This window comes from Crotalus tigris, unplaced genomic scaffold, assembly GCF_016545835.1.
Source record: "Crotalus tigris isolate CLP2741 ecotype Arizona unplaced genomic scaffold, ASM1654583v1 scf7180000018544.1747854, whole genome shotgun sequence".
Lineage (NCBI taxonomy): Eukaryota > Metazoa > Chordata > Lepidosauria > Squamata > Viperidae > Crotalus > Crotalus tigris.
In genome coordinates, this window is record NW_024097068.1 from 855,280 (window position 1) to 880,278 (window position 24,999).

Consider the following 24,999-nt stretch of genomic DNA (forward strand, 5'->3'; position numbering starts at 1 on the left):
TGCTATGTGATACATTGTAACCGCCCTTGTATACGCCTTTTTATTACGCCGTGTGATGTAGAAACTATTGTAACAATAAAAGAGGGTCTTGGAGTCAGCTCTGGGCTCTCATCCCGAGCTACGTGCGTGTCTCATTCTTCATGGGAGACCACCACAGTTGGATGGCTATTTTCAGAAATGTTGCATTTGCCTCCTACATTGTACACATTGTACATTGTATCCTGCTTTCAATACAACTAAATGACCTCCAGGTTCTCCACCCATCTATAAAACTCCCTGATTCCATGTGTAGGATATTTTAACAGTGTAAGATGTAATACAAGTAGAATATGCAGTCATGCTGGAATCTTGTAAGCAAGGCATTTGATTTGTGCAACATTCTTCCCTATGGAGCCTATGTTTGGGCAGTAGTTTCCCACTCATCTCCTGGGAAAGAAAAATAAACTTTTCTCCTCCCAGTGCCGGTTCCTGCTAATCAAGCTTTGGTGTAATGTGTGATTAAGCAATTGGAAACAGCAAAAAGCAAGAAGGATGGCCACAAAAAAGGTTACTAGGTAGAAACTGTTTATTGTTCTTTGGGTATAGAGGCCCAGCCATTATTAAAGTACCTCTAATGGATAGCTTCTAACTTCACATAATGTATGGATGTGCCAGAATTAGTTTCATCCATAGTTCAATTGATTTGTCTTTACCACAACATTTCATCATTTATGTCATTATAAGACAGTCCTACTTCCAGAACCTCTCATCCTTTCACCAAATTTTCTCTCTTGAATCTGCGTGAAAATTTAATCATGACTAGGAATGTTTTGGACAATACACCTCTTTCTTTTCTATAGAGATTCTAGTCATAAATAACTTGACAGGTACTCTTTTAATGATATAACTGTGCAGCATTTGCTCATGGAATGAGGAAAGTTCTTTGATGGTCAAACTTAGATACTCCAATTACTAGGAACCAGAATAAATTAATGATATTATTATTTATTTTGAGGTTTTAAAGAAGCACAATAAAACAGAAGATGGAAAATTATTTGCATTCATATTAAATTACATGTGGATGAAAGATTGAGAAAAAGAATTCAGGATCCCCAAAGAATGTATAATGCACTGCCAATAAGAAATAGAACTCTTTTCATTAAATAGTCAAATCTGTATATGATCTTCAGATAAGTAAATTTTCCTTCACATTGGAAATCATGCCTGCCGTTTGATCTCAGTGGTATGGGTAGAGACTACCTCTCCATCCACAGTCTCTTGCACAATTTTCTTCAGGTTTTGATTGCTTGATCTGTGTTCTGGAAGAAATTTGGTCATGTATTAGGACAGAAGCAGCATTATACAATTAATTTTGTAAATATGCTTGAGACTAAGCTATGGTGTGATGGGATTAACAGAACAGTTAGGCACTTCCCCAGTTGTAGAAACTTAACACTGAAATGCAGACACAAACCTGAATGTCAGGACTAGATTGAAAATGCAACATGTTTGCATCTCACAATCATAATATTACAGGATGCATGTAATTGTGAGAGCCATTTTATCCAACTGTGACCATAAATAGATTGCTAATGATAATATAAAGATAATGCTATAAGAAGAATCATGATGGATCGATTAAAAGACATATTGATCAACATCCTGTTTCCACAGAGGCTTAACAGCTAACTCTAGGAATACTTTTAATCCTGCAAGATTCTGTTAATAAATATAGAGCTAGTTATTCATTCTTCTGCTTTAATTGCGCTACTTTAAAGGTTAACATCAGCCTTGCAAGTCTGAAATAATTTTTCTTTGATTCTCCAGAAAATTATAGATCTAGTCAGCAATTCATCCTTCTGTCTCCCAAGCTCATTCCCACATTTGACTTCGAGCAACAGGTGTTTTGCAGCTTGCTGCTTTTGATCTTGAAATAGCTATATTCATCATGATTGGCAGTTGCTGATAGCTTTAATCTTATATTCATGTACTAATCCTCTTCTAAAACTGTCTGAGACTTTTCCTACAAAAATAGGATCTAGATTATATTTACCTCTAAGACTTGTGCTGGTCTTCCTGTGAAGTAATAAAAACAATATCAGTAAAAGCAGCAAATCTGTTCCATGTTACTTTTAAGATTGTTCAAAGAACCTTTTTGCTTCAAATCCGAAGTACTATAAAGCCCTAATTTCTTAATAGCTGCATCAAACAACACGATCCTATTTCTAAAATGAATGCTAATTCTAAAATGTTTCTTAATAAAAGAAATAGAAATCCCTTTAAAAGAAATAGATCAAATGTGACAGGAAGAAAGCCTCAGAATCTCGTAAGAACTGTCTCATCATGCCAAAATCCTCTGACAGAACACTTGGGCAATTCTTTGGGAGCATGATCATTAGCCAAGTGTCTATGGTGGCACCAGATATCAAAAAGGGTTGTAGTCCTTCAGAATGCATTTTACTTGGAAAGGACAGCATTTGCCCACCTATGTATTTTGATCTGCAAATTACTTTCAGAATTATTTCTTCACTAGCTTCAATTTTTAGATTATAAGTTTGTTCTTTCCTCTTTCTGCCTGAGGTTGACTGTGTCTTACCCCTCAGCATCACCATCCAGAAGCTGGCGATAAGTAGAAATTTCTCTTTCCAGACGTGTTTTTATTCCAAAGAGGACCTTGTACTGATTATTTTGACACTTGATATCATGTCGAAACGTGCTGAGCTCTTCTTCACATTTTTTGATGAGGTTTTGGATACTTTGAAGCTGGAAAGCGTAGCGACCCTTGGTTTCTCCCAAATTGTTTTCTAGGGCAAATTTCTGAAAGAACGAAACATGCCAACAATGTTATGTTTTCAAACTGCGTTCTGCATCGCAGAAACCAAGAAATGCCCCTATTTGCTGAATATGTATAAATGAAAGCTTTGGTCTGTAAGTAGTGTTGAAATTCATATATTTATATTTGTCTATAGGTTTATTATTATTTATGTGGAGTGGGGAGATACTTACTTTTCCCTTCCCGTCCTAGCTTCTTTCCTCTTTATTTAAATCTAAAAAGTAAAGTGCTTGAAGCAACAACTTGTCTTTTCAAACTGCCATGTTAATTAGCGCTGGTATGATTTAATCATTGTCTGATTGCATAATTTTTTTGCTTATGGGAAATGATTATCTTTTCATTTTTTTCTAGTGATTATGGTGGCCTAAAATTGCCCCAGGCCAATGTCTGGAATATTTCATCAGTCCCTTCATGACAGTTCAGTTTCTCAGGAGGGATTAATGTATAATAAGATTCAGTATTAAACAAGGAAGGAAAACTCAAGTAACAATCTGTAGTACCATGTACAGAGCCCCTTTTACTTTTCTGCTATATTGTGTATTTAACCTAGAAAGGCAAATTCATATTTTCTAGGATATCTTTTAGGAAGACTGAAAGTTCAGAATGGTTCCCTCTTTAAAATAATACAGTTTTAAAATCATACAATTTTATAAGGTTCTTTAAACCTTATACCCATTCAGCTGTAAAATCTTTATAACAGAACTCTGAATCCTACAATAGTAGAAGCATTTCCCTGCCTGTCATGCAACAAAGAAATGGCAGAGAAAGTAAAAAGCACATCTTGGACTTTCTTGCTTTTGGGTCTAAAAATGTACTACGATATTCAAAGGTCTGTTTCAACAAGAATGAGCAATGTGTTACCACCCCCCTCCCATCCCCATTTGCTGAAATAGACTTCCTCTATGCTTTAGCATTGGTGGATGGGGAAGGGGTTACCCAAAACAAGTTTTCCAGAAGGCAAGTTGCACATTTATTTTAGAACTTATATTTTTTATAAGGATAAAAATAATGCTACAAATCAGAATTATGTAACGCTAGAGCGGTACAGAGACCCTGTCTTGCTACCATAACACTGCATTATCCAGTTAATTGTATTCTCCATGAAGATGATGGATTAGCTCTAAGAATGCTATTGATTAACTGATTGATTGAACACACTTATGTGACTGCCCATCTCACCAGAGGCCTCTCAAATGACAATGCTATTTTATTTATTTATTTACTTTACTGATATTCTGCCTGACATTCAGCAAAGCATATATAGCTCTCCCACCTCCTTTTGTTTTCCTATAGTAACAATCAATAGTAGTAGTAATAAAACAGTAGGTTGGACTAGAGAGAATGACTAGCCAAAGTCAACTAGTGAACTTCCATGGCAGATGAGGATGGACCTAGTCACCATAACGTATTGGTTGACAATGTTCATAGGCAGTGCATCTGTTTATATCAAATGCTGAGAAAAATACCGGAAAGCCTTCATTGGCATGTCTTATTTCTGAACTTCTAAAGGCATTTGCTGGGTGTAAACTGGTCTTTGGTCTGATTTCACAAATCCGTTTTTACTTGCCTTGCAATTAAAGAAAAAAAAAGGGCATACCACCTGGATATAAATGATCCAATAGAAGGGATTCATACAGATACACCCAGGTAACTATAATGTATCTTTTCTCCCTTATGTACAGATTCCTAGGAAAATTAACCATAAATACTTTATGGAAAACAAAGTATAATATGAGTGGACAGATTAAGTTTACAGCAGTGTTTACCAAAGTGGTGTCTATAAATGTACTGGACTACAACTATGGCAACTATGGGCAAGTATTATGACAGTTATATTCAGCATGCCTAGTAGATGTCAGACTGGGCAGGTTTGAATTAGAACATGGGTGTCAAACTTGATAACATCACGTGATATATTGTGAGATATTGTGACGTTTTTTGCCTTTGTGGAGCCAGGATGGCCATGGCCTGTGAGCATCCAGCCTGTGGGCCCCAGTTTGACACCCCTGAATTAGAAGATTAGAAAAGAACAATCCTGTATAAGGGCATCACCTTATTTAGTTCTGTCTGGAAATCAATTTCCAGGGTTTGCAGTGTGCGGTTCAGTTCAGAGATTTCTTTCTGGGTATTTTGTAGTTCTTCCTGGTTGTGTTGTCCCTCTGAAGATTCATTTCCAATCTGTGTGAGCATAAAAGAAATAAAAAATAAATGAAGGAATTGTTTAAACCTAGCCAAAAATGAAATTCTCCACACAATTTTACAGCAAGGTAGTGAACATGTAATTTCTATGCTATGGGTAATGGCAACACCCCTATTGAGACACTCCCATCACAGGAGGATGTCTTCTTTTAAATGAAAATGTGATAATTCGGAATGGTTGCCAACTACCCCAGAAGAGGTTTATACACCCCTGGGGATAACCTCAGTTACATAAGTGTAGGGGCACCATATTCCATTCAAGAGAAATTTGTCTCAAATCTTGTGAAATAAATTTTGAAAGCAAACTGTCTTTCAACAACTCTAAGGAGAACTTAGTAGTTAAAAGGCAGAATTATTTCTCAATAATATAATAGTCTTTATGCAATATACACATGGAATGTATGAAAATTGGACATTGGCATATTGACACTTGCTGGTATAAGTTAAGATACAGAGGGAGCTTTAAATGTTAGGAGGATCAGATGTCATGTGGGAGGGCTTTCTTTTAGATCAAGAGGCGGTGTTTCTTAATTCTCCATATCTTATCAGATATCTTGTTTGTACATTTCAAATGGGTGTGAAATCATTGTACCTTGAGACCTACTCCTCTTGTAGATAACTATGATATCAAAGTTACAACCCTACATGATTTCTCCATCTTGTTTTCCCAAAGGATACCTGTTGTTGGAACCAAGAATCAAGACTTTGGCGATTTTTTTCAATTATTGCTTCATAATCTGCTCTTATCCCTGCCAGGATCTTGGATAAATCTTCTTGTGGAGTTTTGTCCACCTTCACATTCACTTTAAAGTCTTTGGATGAGCCATATGCCTCCATGTTCTGTATATGAAAAAAATGAAGAAAAAAACTCAGCGAAACCTCTTCAAATATGAATAATAAAAGTATTCCATTATCTGAGGCAAACAGCAAATAATGTATCTTGCCACACTGTTCAAAAGGCAACAAGGGGGGGGGCTTCAAACTGTCTTTGACCCAATGTTTGACTGCATTGCATATTTATAAAAAGATTTTGTGATATCAGAAGTTTAGTTTTTTCAATCCTAACGGAAACTGCTTCTTTTTCTCACAGTTGCTATAGTCTGGATTTGCATTTATGATCTATCCTACCCCTATTCTTTTCTGATTGGTGAATTTAACCCCATCAGGATTTCTTCTTTTGTAATTGTTGCCCTACTTATTTATGTTCATGTGCTCTAGAGTAAGAGCTCCCAAACTGTGAGTTGAACCACCCTTGCGGAGGTGCAGGCTAAATCCAGAGGATGTACAAAGAATATAGATTGTCCCCAATTTACGATCAGTCACTTAGTAACCATGTGAAGTTACAACTGACTTCTCCACTACTTATGACTCAGATTCAGAGTTGCAATAGCTGCCTCTCCTGTAGTCACATGATTACATTTTGGGTGCTTGGCAACTGGCCCATATTTATGGCCATTTGCAGTGTCCTCTGGTCACATGACTGTGATTTATAATATCCTTTTGCCAGAAGCCAGTGCTTACTTCTTATTTCTGGCAAAAAATAATAATAATAATTTGCTTTACAACTGCCACATTTGCTTTACAAATCCTGCACTTACTTTATGACCATGCATTCAGTTTGCAATCACATTTGCTTTATGAATGCCATGTTCACTTGACCATCACAAGAACGGTTATAAAATCAGGCACAGTCTCATGGTTCCCTGCTTAACAACAGAATGACTTACAGCTGTAATTCTGGGCTAAATTATGATAAAAAGTCTAGAGCTACCTGTATTTTAGTTGTACATTGCGATAATAAATCCACCTTTTCCAAAGTTTCATTGTATTGTTTCATTGTTTATCTGTGTTCATTTTAGTTTTGGTTTTTGGGGGAAATGTATATATTGAGATTATACTAAAATGAAGCAAGTCCTGTGCAATAATCGATTATATTCAAAATTAATATGATCAGTTATAATAAGGATATTGAGCTCTGAATGTTCAAGGCAATCTTTAAATATGGGTCCATTTATGCAACATAAAACTGTAGATGTTATAAAAAGCCCATTAGCCTCATATGTGAAATAGACTCCCTGAAGCTTGTTCAACAAACTATACATTTCATCACAGAATTTATAGATGAATTCTAGTCAAGCATGAAAACTACAGATTTGCCGTTGCTTTTATCTAGATTTTAAAATTAAATATCCATCATTTCAATTCCTAGTCTGGCAATCACCAGGTAGATTGTTCCATAACAATCCAAATATCTTAATTGTCTTCAGGATGGGGCTTCTGTGAGATGCAACACAGAAATCTGAAGGGCATCCAGGTAAGGCTCTTACAGTACAGTCCAGATCTCAAAATATGATTATGTACTGTATGACCAGCTCTTATTCACCATATGGTACAGGATTTCCTAGTGTTATATTTATCAAAGGTCATTAAGATCATAAATTACGTTTTACAAATAGCAGTGATGGGGTTCATGGCACAGGAAACCAAAATAGATCGCAAAATAATTTAATGAACCCAGTTATTATTGTCACCCTTTTTTTGATTCTGAGCAAATGTAGTGGTTACTATTCAGTTTAGACAGTTGACTATAACTTGGGGAATATCTTGGATATGAAAACAAGAATATTGCACTTATTCAGACTTTTCAGCCACAATCCACAGATACAGTTGCTCTAGAGCAGTATTTCTCAGACTTTGTAACTCAACTCTGGAAACTGCCTTCATTAAAAAGATAGAAATATGCTTTGCACCAATCTTGACAGACAGTTTCTTTTTAAGGTCAAATAATATTTTCCCTTTAGGGGAAAATTATATAGTTGCAGGCTCCAGGTTATATGTGCATGATAAATAGTTTATTGATGGAAACTGGAAAGATCTCAAGGACATGGTATGTTTCCCTCTTCCACTTTGTCTTACTGATTTATATTCTGCCAGGAGATTAACCAACTCCAGGGTCTGAAATATTGTAACAACTATTGTTGTTTAACTGAAACTTGTTTAATTCCCTCAGATTCCTTAGAGGGATCTAGGTAAGTATGAAAGGAAAATATTATAATGAATACTGGGAGCACCATATTCAATGATATAAGAAAAGCCTGTGTAAATTCTAGAAATTCTTCCAAGTTTCTATTTTCAGGAATTTTAACATTGTAATTCTGGTATTCTGAGAAGGCACCAACTTGGCTAAGACTGCACTACTTCAAACACCAATTAATAGGAAGTGTTTCTCCAACTTTATTTCTCTTTCTGTAATTTTTCCAGAGTTTTAAGATGAAAATGCTGGTTCTTCAATCCATAATATGAATCAAGAGAAAGACCAATGAGAATTTTTCTTTCAAAATCAGAATCTTGAGGTGATATGACTCAATGATCTATGTCTATGGTAGCCATTACACCTACTTCCTGGAATACACTGTCTCAGTAAAGCACAAAGGCTTCCCAAAGAGCTAATAAGGTACAATTAATAAAATTAAGCATGGAAAACTTTCTTTGATAGGCTGGGAAATAAACAGTGAGGATGACAGTGGAAAAGCAGATGATTTTTGAGTCAGGGTGGTTCAGCATAAATTCACAGCTATGTCTCTGGATTATATTCCTGCCTATTAAAAAGTAATTAAGTAAATCTAGGATATTAGCCTGGAGAAAGATCACAACAAACTATTCCAGATTCTGGCTGGTTAAACAGGATTCTGATTTTCATTTAAAAGTGACATGTGGCTGAAAAGGGTGGGAATAAAAGACATCGTTGAGGCACTGAACATAGCAGCACAAGAGCAGGCACTAAGCACCAGATCCCATTGAAACAGGAGTTTACCATACTGCACAAGGCCCAGAGTATAGGCTGTGCAGATCTCAGAGGCAGTCCAACATATTAATGGTGGTATAAGAGGTAGGCAAGAACAACATACACTGAATGAAACAACTAAGTAGCTGTCATTGCATATAGGAACACCTGACAGTGTATGTCTTAGACCCTCCCAAGTCCAGATAAGAGATTCTACAGAAGGTTGTGGAGAATAACAGCACTAAGATCCTGTAGAACTTCCAAGTCCAGACAGACAAGGTGGTACTGGCCAATCAACTAGACATTGTGTTAGTAGACAAGGACTAGAAGACAGATGGTGATAGATATAGCAATATCAAGTAACAGCAACACTAGGAAGAAGGAGCACAAGAAGTTCAAGAAATATCAAGCCTGAAAGAGGAATAGAAAGGATGTAAAGTAAAGACCTAGTGATGGTAGGAGATTGTGATTCCTAAGTTAGGAGAGTGGCTCCAACAGATCCAAGCACAACATCAGAACTCTGTCCAGAAAGGTGCAATGCTATGAACAACTAAGATACTACACAGAAATCTCAAACTCCCAGATCTTTAATAGAGGAAGACACAGTTGTCTCTTAAGTTGATCAGTTGACTAGACTTAGCTCAAGAAGAAAGGAATGGACTAAGGCTTAATTAAGGATGGAAATGTTTCCTTCCTTTTTTCCTAATACCCCCTCACTGAGATAAAGAAATCATTTTCAAACCTCCTCTATTTTGATTAATTATTTTGCAAAAGATATTTAAATGCTTCAGATTTCTTGTTCTTATATGTATGAGCAGAATGTTTGCTGCTTATTATAGTTCACTGACAGTCAGCCAGATATTTAGACTAAATTTGGTATATACATCCACCTATCAAGTCTTCCCAAGGACCGGGATAGATATATATTGTTTGATAGCGTTAAAGGTATTGTCGCAGGATGTAAGTTGTTCCAAGCAAAGCTACCTTTTGCAATTGATGGGAATTGTATCACTACATATAATATTCAAATGGTATTCCAGATACTTTGTGATTGCACCAAAACATATTGGTACCAGAGCACTTTATTTTCTATTACTTTGTGTAATCTGTGGTCTGACTAGTTCTTGCTTGTAGGCAAATGGTATTTCTTGCAGACTTTACAGTGCACTATTGTTGCTATTTTGTCATACTGTTATTTGTAATCAATTGGTACAGTCTACTTGCAGCAGTTAACAAGTTAGTTCACTGTTCCTTCAATGTCTTTGCAGAGTTGCTATTTGCTGTCTGTTACTGTCTTCTCAATTCTGGCATTACATGAATTTGTTCTTAAGCTTAATCTTCTGCAGCAAGAATTTGCCCCTCTGTCTCTTTCTTCAACTTTCTGTTCTTAGTGTTTTTATTATTTCCTTGGCCTGATATTTTTTAATGCATTGGACATGTACAGTAATACTTTGCCTTATTATGTTTCTTTTTATTCTTCATTAGGTCTTTCTTGTAGGCCATTTTGGCTCTCCAGTACTTAGTAAGCTTTTATGGTATGCTAGCTTCAGTGTATCTTCTTCACTGTCCTTCAGATAGTCTTCAATGCCTTTTTTTTCTTCAACTGTCTGAAGAAAACAGTTGAACCTGCAACATTCCATAACCATCTATGCTCCTTGGTAAGTAGAGTCCATTAGTGTTGCTGCATGGATGAAAGACATGATTAATTATTTTACTGGTTTTTCTATTTAAGGTTTTACGCCTGCTTGAGTTCAATTCACTATTCCAGCTGTGTATTAATGACTGGAATTGCCCAGATGTTAATTGCCATGTGTTCCTCCACTGAATTTGGACTTTAAGATCTTCACTCTCGTGATCTATTCACTTCTAACATTCTTCTTGACTTTAATGTGCCTAATGTTCCAGCCCATGTATTTGTAGTGATTGTCTTCAGTTGAGACTCTGGATATCAATTGAGACTCTTGATATCATTTCCATAGAGCATCTTGATTTCTTCTATTTTACTATTTTCCCATTAATGGTGAAGGTAGCACATTTGTCCAGTCCAAATTGCCTTGCAATATCATGGCAATATATATGGACAGTGAGCTTTTGATCATCCATGTCTATAAGATGTTTTTGATAGCCTATAAGAATAGTCTATAAGATGTTTTTGATAGCCATTGCCTGACTTGCTCAATATTGTTGACAGTTTGTCTGCACTGCACTGCACTGCAATATTGTTGACAGTTTGTCTGCACTGACAAACAGTATTAGTGAGAATGTAGGTTTGAGCAGACTTTTTTAGCACTGCACATGAGGGAATGTATGCATCTGACATTCGGGGATGATTGCGTAGGCATTCCTTTTATATGTCAGCAAATTTTAATGTTGTGGCAAGAGGGTCATCAAATAGCAAAGCACAGAACAGGACGTCAGATCAACAATCAGCACACAGCACACACATAGCACAACATGCAGTGGGCATCGGCCATCTATACACATCTGCAAACTCTGTTTACCCATCAACTCCTTTGCAGTTTAGATGTGTGGCAACAGCGCAGGCAACTCTAAATGAGTCTTGAGTCTGCCTGAAAGATTCCTCTCTTGATATAAACGTCTCCCAGTCTATTCAAAATTAACCAGCAACTCTGTCTTCTATTGTGGCATTGATTTTTGCAAAAACCTTTTGGTGTTTTCTATTCACTTGTTATTTCTAGGCACCTGATTATACATCATGCAACAGAGAGTCAAATGTATTCTTATAATCAATCCAAGCTATATTCAAGTCGGGTTTTTTTTTTTTTTTTTTGCAGTTTTCCAAAATCATTTTGTCAATTAAGGCCTGATCTTCCAGTTCGAGCAGTTTCCTTTCTGGTTAGGTGGAAAGAGTTTGTTTTTAAATAGATATTTTGTGGTATATCTACCATACCAATTAGCAATTCAAACGTTATGGGTAAGCAGGTAATTGGACTGTAGCTGCCTGATGCTGCCCCCCTTCGGTTGTTTTTTTCATTATCAGGTAGGTTTTGCCATTTCATCCCTTTCCAGAATGTTATTAAGAGAATGCTAAAATAATTACATACATACTTAAATGCTTCCTTTGTTGATAAGGAAAGAAATCAGAGGTAAAAATACTAAAATATCTCATATACTGCAAATAAAAAGGGGGGAAATGGTAACAAACTGTTTTTATAGGTTTGGATTTAGAAATTAAAAAGCAACGTAAAGGAAATGTGACTTGGTTTTCTACAAGACCATGTTTGTGAGATAAAGTAATTAGACTTTACTCTGGAATGGTAGATAGCATATAACACCACAAAATCTGTCTTCTTCACATAAACCCAGCATAATAAGCATTTGTTTCAAATATTGCCCCAGAAAAAGACATATATATTGAGTCCTAAATTCTCTAGTAACTGTTTTCCTTTGTTATTAAAGGCTTTTAAAGCATCTGTAATGAAAAGACTGTGACTCTTCATAAGCAAGCATTCTAGTTCAAGTATAGGATTGAAGTCTGATTCCTATATGTCTACACGGCAATGTTTCTCAATCTCAGCAGTTTTAAAATGTGTGCTCTTCAAATCCTAGAATTCCTCAGTTAGTCATCCTTGGAGGAGACTATTGAAACAAATCAGTTCTAAATTAGGGATAATTTAGCTGTCTTGTTAATTTTATGGATCTATTCTACACACAGCTAAATTTGGATCTGAGTCAGGCTGTTTGTTTTCAAGGGTGAGGTTTCAGAAATGTCAGACAAAAAACTGAAGAGAAGGGATGATATGAAGGTATGTGATTTGGCACACAGAGACATTAACTGGAAATTCTTGTGATGGTGAGGATGACGCACATACCAATTACTTGCAGAGTCACTGTGCCAGACCTTGTACAAGCAAGGCAATTGGATGGGGAGATCTGAAACAGAGAGAGCGTAGGATGCAAGAGCGTACTTCTTTCTGCTGGATGTATTTCTGTTTGTGAAAGAATACTAGGCTTGGCCTAGCGTAGCTGAGTCAGCTTTTGGAAGTCCTGAATACTTACTAAAATAGAATTTGAATATTGTTTTTTTTTTTGTTTGTTTGTTTTGGAGAAGGAAGACTTCCTCTTTTCAATCTGAAAGTATTTCTTCTATTTTGATCACCTATTTTACAAAAGTCTATGTTTCTATCCAGAAAATGTAAATGTTCTATATAATTACCAAAGGAGCAGCTGGATGAAAACACCTAATTACTATGTAAACAATTTAATTATGAGGCACGCTAAACTGGTTTGGTGAAGTTCTCAGCACTGCAATATCTCCCTATGCTTTGCCTACTGCTGCTGCCTCAGGAAATGAAGCTGTAATCAGTAAGTTTTCAGAATGCCCCCAAACTCAGTCACTGTCATAATAGCTTGGTGAGAAGAACCAATTACAATATTATTAAAGATATTTCTGGAGCACTAAATAGCAACACTATTTCTTACTTCTTTTCTGATTTACACTGAAAGTTAGTTTTGGGATTAAGCATTAGTGTTTCAACAGAGCAATTGACGTATTTCATCTGTGGTGGTTTACATCAGATACTGTTCCATTTGGAAGAAATGGTTCTTCACACCCAATAAAGGGGCATTGATATTAATTTTAAAATTCTAGCATTTAGATGAGAACTTTGTAATAGTATGAATTAGCTGGAGTACCTTTTTGAAATATGCAGCAATGATCTCTTGAGAATGAAAGAACCAACAGCATTGTGTACACATGTAATCTCAGTTTAGTGAGTTATCATTTGCAAGTTAAAAGGAAATTAAATTCTTAAGTAAAAGTATGTGTAAAACAGCACCCTCCTTACTCCCAAATTCCGTGTGGTTTAAGGAAAATGGATAGGGGTAAGTTTGTCTTTGCTCCTTCATATTTTAAATGTTTTTTCTGTCAACAAATATCCCATGAATCTGATCAATGAAGATTATCGACCAACAAAAGTCATTCTCATAATAGCCAAATGTGCTATGGAATTCTCTGCACCAATATCCCATGGTGGCTGATAACATGTTTAATTTTAAAAGAAGGTTAGGCAAAGCTTTAATGAATTCAGATTATTTCTGATCTGATCATTTGCTGAGGAAGCTATACAGAAGAGCCCTTTAGTTTCATGCCTCTTTGGCTAGTGTGGGAAAGAAAAGGTTGAATGAGATGGGCCTTTGGTGTGATTCATCAAGGCTAAAGCCTGTACAAACTAAAGGAATGCTGTGCTGGCCTGTACAAGCAGAATGAAAATTCAGAGTGTTGGGATTGGCAGGATTTAAATATATTAAGCATTTGTCTGTTCAGATGTGGTTAGAGTTACAAAACTAAGTGGTTTTAATCCTTGCTGTTTTAAATAAACACTTTATTTCGTTGGCAACCTGTATATATTTAGATCAGCTTAAGAAGTCTCAAAACTGCAGTGATGCTTTTTGGACTTGAGGGACAAAATTCACAAACAGAAATTATATTGAATCATAACCTTCAGTCCTTAAAACAGATTACATTAGTATCCTCTGATGCACTTCACTAGATTTAATCAACAATTTATTATTCTAACTTTATGTTAAAATAAGCATGAACTATCAAAATTGGTTTCTATACAGAAAATGAAATGATCAGGATTTTGGTAAGGAGAAAGAGAAGAAACTTGTCTTACCGCTTCATGCTCTTTTTTTTTAAGTATGTGATCTTCACGCAGAGCTTCAATTTCCATTTCCAGGTCAGTTATTATGATGGTCATGTTGTCTAGCTCCTTACGGATGTTTTCAACATCATTTTGCACATTTTGCCGGAGGGCTTTTTCAGCTTCATATCTTAATCAAACAGAAAAGTAATATAGTTAAATGAAGGAGACAACAATTCCATCTTGGGATTGAAGCTACAACTTTTAGAACTACATATTGCTTGCTAATACTTGCTGTTTTTGCCTTGGAATCATGTATCTTCCGTCATTTACTAATATGTTGACATTCATATTTCACTGAATTTCAATGAATATTTTCATTTATTGAAAAGCACAATTGTGAAGAAGCTTGTTAGTCATATTTGAATATTCTGCTATTTTTCAGAAAGCAACAGTTAGCCCCAAAGGATCGCTTCTCTAACTAATTTGAAATGCAAATTTAGTAGACAAATTGGTGAATAAATGGGGTGGTAAGGTTGGCTGTATTATTTATTTGGGACATTAGAAGAGTCATGATTTCCAAAGTATTGTAAGAGTTGATTTCCAGACTGATAAGGATACAGGAGATTGTTATATAAATACTTTCTCTCTAATCAATACAGAAACTAGCCTTCTTCCCAGATCTTAGGAAGGCTGATAGAAAGAAAATCAGAATAACTCCATCTTAACATAATGATATATTGGTTCTAAATTGAAAATAGTTCATTACTGAAATTCTTGTAACACTACCTCTTTTTATCTCAACAGATCATTGAAAAATTCAGAACTATACTTAGAAAAAAAATCACTTTCAATTGTAGGTAGCTGCCAAAGAGACTGACAAGTATTATGTGTCATGCTATTATAAATTTCCATTCATATAGAACTTGAAGTACACTTCTCATGACAGATTAATATGATACACTGCATCAGTTGAATATATCCGAAAAGACTGACAGTCAAAATAGATTAGCTTTTATTAGCATGGTGCTCTCCAAATGTTTCATATTAGTCATGCAAATAAATTGGGAATTGTGGAAATTATGTCAACAGAGTCCAACACAACTGGAGTACACAAGATAGATAAAGGTTGGTCCACACAGAAGTCAATGTCTGAGAATGCATAAGACAGAATTTTGTACTTCTGTAGTTTGACCTGAGCAAGTCATCACAATGTTACCTTGTACAACTTTCATTGCACTGAAATTAACTAAATTGTATTAAGGGTAACTATTTGCACACTAAAATTACCCTAAGGAAAATCTAAAATAAATTTTTGATACATTCATTAAAGAAACTGCTTGAAGTCTATTTGTCTATAGAAATTGATGATGACGAGGTACAGAAATTTACTCAAAGTGTAAATCTAGAAGAATGCATGTAGTTCATGATACATTTTGTACTAAAAGCAACAGTTGGCTGAACATCCAGACAAATTCTATTCAATTGTTTAGTGGCACAACAAATTCAATCCTTAGGAGATGGGTTTTCTAAATAGAGAGCAGAGATGGGGGGCCATTTCTTAAAGATGTAACAAAATCCTGAATTTCAGAATCTTCATGGGCAGGTCATTGGACTAGATAACTCCAAACTTTCTTCCAAATTTATGACCATATTATATTACCTATTTATTTGATGACTGGCTTCACATAGTACATTGAATCATACATTAACCAAAAAGGCTGTACTTGTATATCAGGCCAAGCCAGAAAAAAAGAGGACAAAACAGAAACAAAAAGAAAAGGAATGGCATGTTGTGCAATTGTAAGCATAATATTTTTTATTGACTAGTCTAAGCATATTGTATAAATTTAACCTATGATTATATGATTCTCAAATATATCATCTTAATACTGTCAACGTGGTTATAATGTTTCATCTTAAACAAGCAGTCATTAACTTATTTTAAAAGAAAAAAAAATGAGAAAAGCAGGCAATTTGTGTTGCCTATATAATTCCTGACATCTCCCCTGGCACAATAGTTCAAAACATTCATCTTCATCATCCATAAATCTACCTGCTAGTGAGTAGGAGGCAGAGAGAGAAGCAATTATGGTACCTCTCAATCCAAGATTTTGTTACTGAGCAGCAAAGATGTTGGCCACTAACCTTTTATCTTTTGGAATGCAATATCAAACAATAGATGGTATAACTTATACTATCTATTATGATTTTAATCAAATTTAATCTTGGATATAATATTAAAGCATAAATTAATCTTTTTAGTCATATTTGGATTGTTAAGAATCAGAGTCAAGTTTTACTTTTTTGTCTGCATATGCTTCCAAGAGTAGACGAAAAGCTCAAGGAAAGACTTACTTGAGACTGAAATCCTCTGTGGCCATTTTGGCATTGTCAATCTGTAGAACAAGGCCTGCATTGGTAACCCGTCCAGTCTCAATCTGTAAATAACAAAATATTAATCTCGCTGCGGAGGTATATTAAAAGTTTAATGACTTGGTGTTGTGGTGGGCTAAGAGAACTATATTTTCTTTATCACCTCTGGAATGCATTCATTTAGTCACTGAATTAGCCAAATCCTTGATTTTGCAAAATGTATCAAACCAAAATGTAACCAAATCAAATGGATGTGCCAAACATAGCTAACCATAAAATAAACATGCTAAAATTAATTAAACTGCACATTGTGCCATTGTAGTCCCTGGGTTTTTAATTGATTTGATTGTGCAGCTAAACATATCAATGTTAAACTACAACAAGGATTTTCTCATTTTTCTATTAAAAGAAATAATGAAAGAAAAATTTAGAAAATTTTTTTGCCTAGAGTTTGGAACTCAAAATGCAAACTGGAATGTGTTAGCTTTTTGGCACCTCTTGTTTTGCTTTTGGTTGGCTTCAGATATGAATGTTCTTCTTCCAGCTGTCAAATATTCATTATAATTGCAAGGTAAACATGTTAATTACAATTGCATAATATTATATTCCACCATAAGAATAGATGAAAGAAAGCTTGCAAACAACTGCTAATGTTCGGTTGTGAATGGAATGTGATGAACATTAAGTCATTAAGAATGTTCATGTTTTATGAATATTTCTCCCTAATAGATATTTTTATTCATTACCAACTTTTCCAGCAGGTGATGCAGGTATGTTTTTCAATAACCTACTTTTCCACTGAAAAGCTTTGTCACAAAATTCAGTAAAGCACAAATAGTTAAGCATAACTACACTTAGATTCCAATAATTGATTGTAATAGGGATACAATATTTCAAATGTGTTCAAATTTGTGTACTGATTTATGAAACACATGCTGGATAAATTCATATTAAAATGGAAACTGATACAAGATTTGAGAAGAATTTTGTGAAGGGATGGAAAGATGGAGAATTCTTGTCTTGTTGGTAAAAAGAGAAATTAAGGAAAATTATACCCCTCTAATTTTAGTCAAGCCATAATCTTGAAAGCAATAGCAGTAACAACAGGACTATTGGAAAGTATAAGAAAGTGCAGGTGAAGCACTGAGCACTGGGACAGCAGAGGCAGCAATGTAGAGGCATTTGCAGGGTTAGAGTTAGAGTGCCAAAATGGGACAAAAGCATTTTGCTGTCACAATATAAGCTCCATCCCTCTTATTACATGCTTTGTGATGCTGCATGTAACTATGAAAGGGTCATGATATTTTGATAAAAAACATATCTTGTCTCAAATTTATATGTAGCAAAGATTCCTGACTACCAGTAATCTGACTCTGCCAAAATAACAATAAAAATGAAAAAATATTTTTAAATAATGATCAATATATGGCAAGATTTTAGATGAGGGCATAAACATTTCATAACATTTAATGATCTTCTGAGATTTTAGTCCCATGAAATTTTCATTCTCTCTCCCTCTCTCTCTCCCTCCCTCCCTCCCTCCCTCCCTCCCTCCCTCTCCCTCTCCCTCTCTCTCTCTTTTAAATGTTTAAATTTAATTTTAAAACCCTGTGAATGTTTCTTGGCAGAATAGCAAATGTCACCCACTTACAGGGGATGCATTAGCAACCCCTGGAATATAGTGAATCTCAAAGGCTTTCAATAATTATATATCATGGCTACACAAGGAAAAGCTTTGAATTTCTAATTATATAAATTATGGGTAAGAACAGAAGTTAGCCTTGACTGAAAGCATTCCCAAAAGACCATAGATTTGAAAGAAATACATTCACCAAACAGGAGGGATATTTTTTTAGATAGGCAAGGTACACCTCAATATAAGAGCCCCTAATGATCAGTATTGGTTCAGAAATGTGATTAGTAATATTTCATTCAAAACTGATATACTACAGAGAAAAACGAATGGCAACTATAACCTTAAAATTTCTATTTTTTTAATTCCCAGGTTGAGGAAGCATCTTAAAGGTTTTTTCCTTAGGCTTAATGGAGGCATGGCTTATAGCAAATCATACTAGATGAAATTCCTTAACCTAAATGTCAAGTTCTTATGTTTGTTGCAATGACATATAAATTACCTTAAAAGCTCACTTCACCTGTTTACCTTTTTTTCATCCTAATATCACACATATTGCCACAAGCAAAAAAAAATCTGCTTATGAAACATTTCCAGAGGACTTAAGCAAGGACAAGGATTTTAGGGGTCTTTCCTCTTGCTCTTCTCCATCCCCTGACTGATACAGGGTCTTTAACCATTTTGACCTGGGGGAAATTCTTTCAGATACCCAGATGAAAACAAAACTCATCATGAATCATGTCAAAAGGAAATTGTGTTATGATTATGGGTGGTTGGAATGATGTTGAGACAATATCTTGCCAAACACCTGTTATGCAAATCCTCTATGATGTGCCAGAGGAAGCTGAAAATCCCTCCAAGAATATATTGAAAGGTGAATATCTTCTTAAGCCAAAATGACTCACTAAAATGGAAATCTTGATTCACAGAACTCTGTCCTGGATGAATTAAATTCCTTACTTCCATTAGTGTATTTGCGACGGACTGTTTATCCATTAATTCAGATTCCCCTCCCAGAATCACAGTAGAAGAAAGTATCGTACATTGTTATATAACAGATTCTCTCCACCACACTGCCAAATACAAATATGCTAATATCTGAAAAGGTGGATGTGCAATTGTTTCTTGCACCTGTCATATCAGCAGTTATAAGACTAAGTGTAGGCCATAGGCCAAGAAATGGGTCAAGTCTTTGGTGTGAGTATCTAATTTTCTGGAATTGTTTATTAGTATTTTCTCCAGGAAATTCATTGTGGTGACCAAACAGGAAGGGTCTATACTGACATTCAGTCAAGGAAAGATAGGAGCTGCTATCTTATTTAAGTAGTATGATTAAGTTTATAATAAAACAAAGAGGAATTTTTGCAACTAGGATATCCAGAGCATATATTTACTGTGTCATGAAAGAAAGAGTGGCAAGACTGGAATAAAGGCAAACTAATTTTTTAAAACCTCTGCATCAGGCTCATGCATAGTTTGGTTTGTAGGTGTGTACAGAATCCACAAAGCACACTTTAATTAATGAATGGATTGATAACTACATTATTAATTATTTATGTACCATCATTTTTCACTCTTGGCAATCATATAGATTCTCATGACAGGCTATTCCTAACCTAGTATTTCAGTTTTGCCAACAGCTCACCCATTGCCACTGAAACGTATTCTGCCCACCTTGCTACTGATCGTTCTCTTCTCTTCCCTTGCACTACAGAAAAACAGTCATCATATAACTGTGTGGCTTATTATCTTGCATGAAATTTTATCATGGACCAGGGAAGACTCCATCTAACAATGCAAAACCAAAATCATTTAAATGCAAAACGAAGCCATAAAGACTAAGCAAAGAATGACAAGAAAGGGAGATTTACAGCTGGAAATGTTTCTTTTCTTGGTTCCAGTCCTTGACGCTGGATTCATTTGCTATGTCCTGAAAATTATTCTAGAGTTGTCTAACTTGAAGCTGAAACTGAAACAATATTAAGCCTTTTTTTTTAGATTAGAATCATATCACTCCAATCCAATATTAGACAACCATTTTTAACCAATGGACACACTGAAAATTTTAGATGAGATTGTGGGCATTCTCACAAAATGAGTGCCCAGATGGGTACAGCTATTCACAAATTTCCATTTATCAGACAGTAAGGAATTGTTTTCCACCATCCTCACCAGCTTTTTTTTTTTTTTTTTTTTGCTATAGCCTGGACATTTTTCAGCACATGGAGCACTTTTCCATACAAAGCACTGAGTTGCTTCAATTTTATGAATGTCTACGGAAGCAATTGGGAACCTAAGGCATCTTTGAAAATAATGCTGATCTAATTATGGTTTGGTAATGTTGCTACAAGAGATATCTACATTGTCTTGGTATGTATGGGCACAATTTTGGCTACCCAGCTTTAATCCCATAAAATACAAAAAAACATAACAGGCTATCACTATGCCATTGGGATAATGTTGCTGAAATTCATGTTTCAAAGCTTTTTACAATGACTTCTGTTTTGCCACTCTACTTCTCTCATTACTAAACTGCAATTTTATGAAAAGACCAACTCATTTATACACATTTCCACGTGCTTCCCCCAAAATACAAATTTGCACATCCTTTTCTTAATGTTGAAAGCATTGCACTTTTTTATCGCATTCTTCCAAATATTTTAACTCATTTGCTGAAGAAATAAATTTCAATGTTTAAGAAAATATGGATTTTCAAAAAAAGCCAGCTTTGTTCTGGTCAGCATCTAAATCCAGGAAGCATGAATTATGTTGGTTGGCATTACAGTGTAATCCAACCTCATTTCTTCTTCTTATCCTAATACTGAGAGAACTGAACAGTATATGAATGTCCTTGCATCTTAAATACTTCATTTTAAGCTGTGTGTTTTTAGCTGTTTCCCCATTATAAAGAAACAGTATGTTGAGGAGGACAGACACATAATATATATATGCATATAAAAACAAAGACAGGTAAGCCCTAAAGCAAAGAAACAGTGATAAATGGCAGATGAATGACTATTAAAAAAGAAAAAGGATATCACAGAATCAGTAAATAAGGGGAAGCAATAATGATATAACATGGGCAAACAATAATGGTAATCCTTGATTGTTGTTACTGGAAGAGGTGATTCATTTTTATCAGCAAGGTACCATTCAAATTAGGTTGCTGCTTATATGATGAAATGTCTTGCTAGCTATCCCAACATCCCTAATATAGATAACTATTAGACCTGAGCTTGGAGATAAGTGAGGATACAAGAGCTAGCAATAGTTAGCAGCTCTGGCAATTTCACACTGGCATTTAGTTTCCAATGAACAAGAAATATTTTTTTTAATAGAGGAATATTCAGTTTCGAAGAAGGCAGCAATTTGCTTCAGCTGTATCTTTGTGCTGTATTTAGAACAAGAGGCAAGAATGGTGGAAGGGAATAAATGACTTGAGGCAAATGCAGAGATATCTACAAAAAGAGAGTTAAAAACATCACAGCCATGCAAACCCCCCCCCCCACTCTCTCGCTCTCTCTCTTTTTACATGTATTCAGAATCTTTGGGCAAAAGATAAGATGGACCTCTTCCATATTAAAGCTGCTCAGAAGTGCAATTGTATTTTATGTCAACTATAGTGATGGACTAAATTTTCCCTCCTCATCATAGAACCAGTAATTAGTTTATGGGTGCAGAGCATCAACACCTACTCCTCAGCCCTCCAACCATCATCTGCACTTCCTGTTTACTCTGGCATCTGACACCTGATGCATCTAATAATTAAGTTTACCTTGTGGTGAGACCTGTAAAACAATGTTGAACTTTCCAGTGATAATTTAAAGAATCAATCTTTCTGTGTTTTCTCAATACAGCTTGCTAATATAAGTGAATTGAGCAAGATCATTTCCAGTGCAATATATTTCATCCATTGGATTGCTTTTTAATTTTCCTGGAATGCTTCACTAGTATCTAACACATAAGTTATTTGCTCAAGACTCTAGTCAGGCATTAAGTGTATTTGAATACGGTTAATATGGATGTGGCTTCATGGGTGTATTCTATCACAGTGGTGACAAACACCTTACACTGAGGGACAAGATCTGTAGTGGGCTTCCATTTATAATTATCAATAAGCAAAAGATAGGAAAGTGAGGCACAGAAACCCCACAGCATCACCTGCCTTTGCCTCTAATCCACAAATCAGCATAGTTAGCTGACCAGTAGAAAACAAACCATTACTTATGGTTTATGTTGTTCAAAATCATTGGTTCCTTATAGTGGGAAACAAGCAATCTTCAAAGGGGCCGGGATAAAAAAAAAAATCGATGGATGAGATATACTGAGATGTCATTAGTCCTGACTCTGTTAACCTTTAAAAAGTTTTGAAGCCCCAAATGCCCCCTTTGTTGGGAAATTAGATTGGCTCATCCTTGAGTATATGCGCTTATGACCCTAGTGCAGAAGAAGAAGAAAAATACTTTATTTAGTCGATTAACTGTATCAAAGATATAAAACTAGTACAAAAATGCAAATAGATACAAAGGAAACAAAACTTCATGCCCTTATTCAGTGATTTATTAATTGACCTTTTTCTCGTTGTTGCATATTTTGACTTGGTTTATGGTTGTATGTTGCTTGAAGTTTCATATTTATGAACTGGCTTTAAATTAAAACATCTGCATACACACACACACACACACACACACACACACAAACATACATACATATGTATGCGCATTTCCATGTATGTATGTGTGTGTGTGTGTGTGTGTGTAATCCTTTTTTTAAAAAAACAAGCTTTTAAAATTCTGTGTAACTTTTAATTTTTTTTGGTTCTTTACAAATTATTGTTTGTATGTTACCTTACTTATGTTGTTCTATGATCATAAGATTTGACTGACTGCATACATGGATGTCTACATTTACCCCGTGACCTATTTATTAACTGATATCAGTCTCGGGGTCGAAGCCTTTGCCTAGGCAGCCCTGACCTAAACACAAGCAAAACTCTCTACACAGTGAAACCCCATTTTATCAGTGTTCCTGATTATATACTTTGCCGTGATCTTGATTCTATTCCTCTGTTAAGGCAGACTGCATTGGCTTTTTTGGCAGCTGCAGCACAATGCTGGCTCCTATTTAGTTGATTAAATGCAAAGGAATAACAATGAAAACAAATCCACCTGAGGTTTCCTCCATTCAGTGTATATGGATGGATAAGAGAGCACAGTCAATCTGCATGGCTTCATTCCTTATATAAGTTTACAGAAGCCTTCTAGTATAACATCTAGCGGACAGTGGCTGCTCCATTAACTAGTTTTAACAATGATTTAGAATTCATTCATAAATCTAATATCAATATTTGTTAAGGAAGTCTATATTCTAAATCATGATATGAATAAATCAGCTCATGATTATGTTTTAAAAATATATTTTACATTATATTAATAATGTAAAGAAAAAATGGCAATATTATCTTCTTTTTAAAATTCAGTAAAGATTATGAGTACATTAGGAATGCAAGTGTTTTTTCTTTCTTTGCTCCCATTGTTATTTTTAGAGAAGGTATATCAAACTAAATGCTGCAATTAAATATTAAAAAAGTTAAATATGGATGTGCTATTCAGATTGCTGTCCCAGAGTCTAACATCCCCATGTGGAATATTATACTAAAAGATAAACATCTCTCTGTTGCCAGGAAAAATAGTAATTAGACAAATAGATTTCAGTCTGTGCTCACGCTTTTAAAAATTACATTAAGGCTTCTTCAGCTTTCATTTGAACAAAAATAGCCCTTGGCTGCAATATTTCAGTAGTTTCTAATGCAGCCAGCTTGGTTGAATCAATTCTCTGGAGAAGAAAATAGAACAATTGGCATTTCTGTTGACTTACCCGATCATGCATGTCTGAGATGTTTTGTTCGTAATCCTTGAAGTCCCGCTGGGTGCCATGAGACCTTTTCTGATGCCATTGCCGGATGCAGCCCTCCAGCTGTGTGTTGGCTTCCTCCAAAGATCGTACTTTTTCTAAGTAGGAAGCCAAGCGATCATTCAGCTCCTGCATGGTCCGCTTTTCATTCCCTCCCATGAAGAAGTTTCCCTGACTTCCACTGAAGGCTCCCCAGCTTGTCCCAGCATCAGAAGCCAGCCAGAGGGGGCTTCCAAAGGACACAGGCATGGGAAGGCTGCTGCTTGCTCCATGGAAACTGGAAGCTCTGTAGCAATCACCTATAGGCTGGAGGATGCATCCTGAGGCTCCTCCAAGACAGCCAGAGGAAAAGTGGTAGAAGCCATGGCTAGAATTCATCCTGATGTCAATGAGGACTTGGTTGAACTACCAAACACTTCTGTCTCTTTCCCTCTCTCCTTTTTGACTCACCGGCACTGCCTGAGAAATGTCTCAACCTTCCTGAAGCATTTTTAAAGCCTTTCCCTGTGGGAGTTTCCTTGTTAAGTGGCTATGCCAACAAGGATTGTGTCATCACCAGTTATGTTGTTTCCTCTTGGTCAATTCTGAAAAGCCTGATTGGCTGGCAAATACAATTGTTGTCATTCTTTGAAAAGGAGATCTAATAAAAACTTTCTTCTCTCTCTCTCTCTCTCCT

General features: G+C 35.6%; 1 protein-coding gene across 1 annotated transcript; it reads right to left on the minus strand.

The window, feature by feature from the left end:
* Positions 1–964: 964 nt before the first annotated feature.
* On the minus strand, positions 965–24,999 carry LOC120312798 (keratin, type I cytoskeletal 23-like). Its single transcript, XM_039353992.1, has 8 exons — positions 24,288–24,999; positions 16,760–16,842; positions 14,435–14,591; positions 5,690–5,851; positions 4,865–4,990; positions 2,576–2,796; positions 2,033–2,055; positions 965–1,298 (listed from the first exon to the last, which is right to left on the minus strand). The coding sequence occupies exons 1-8, from the start codon at positions 24,699–24,701 to the stop codon at positions 1,198–1,200; spliced, it is 1,287 nt and encodes a 428-aa protein (XP_039209926.1). The 5' UTR covers positions 24,702–24,999; the 3' UTR covers positions 965–1,197.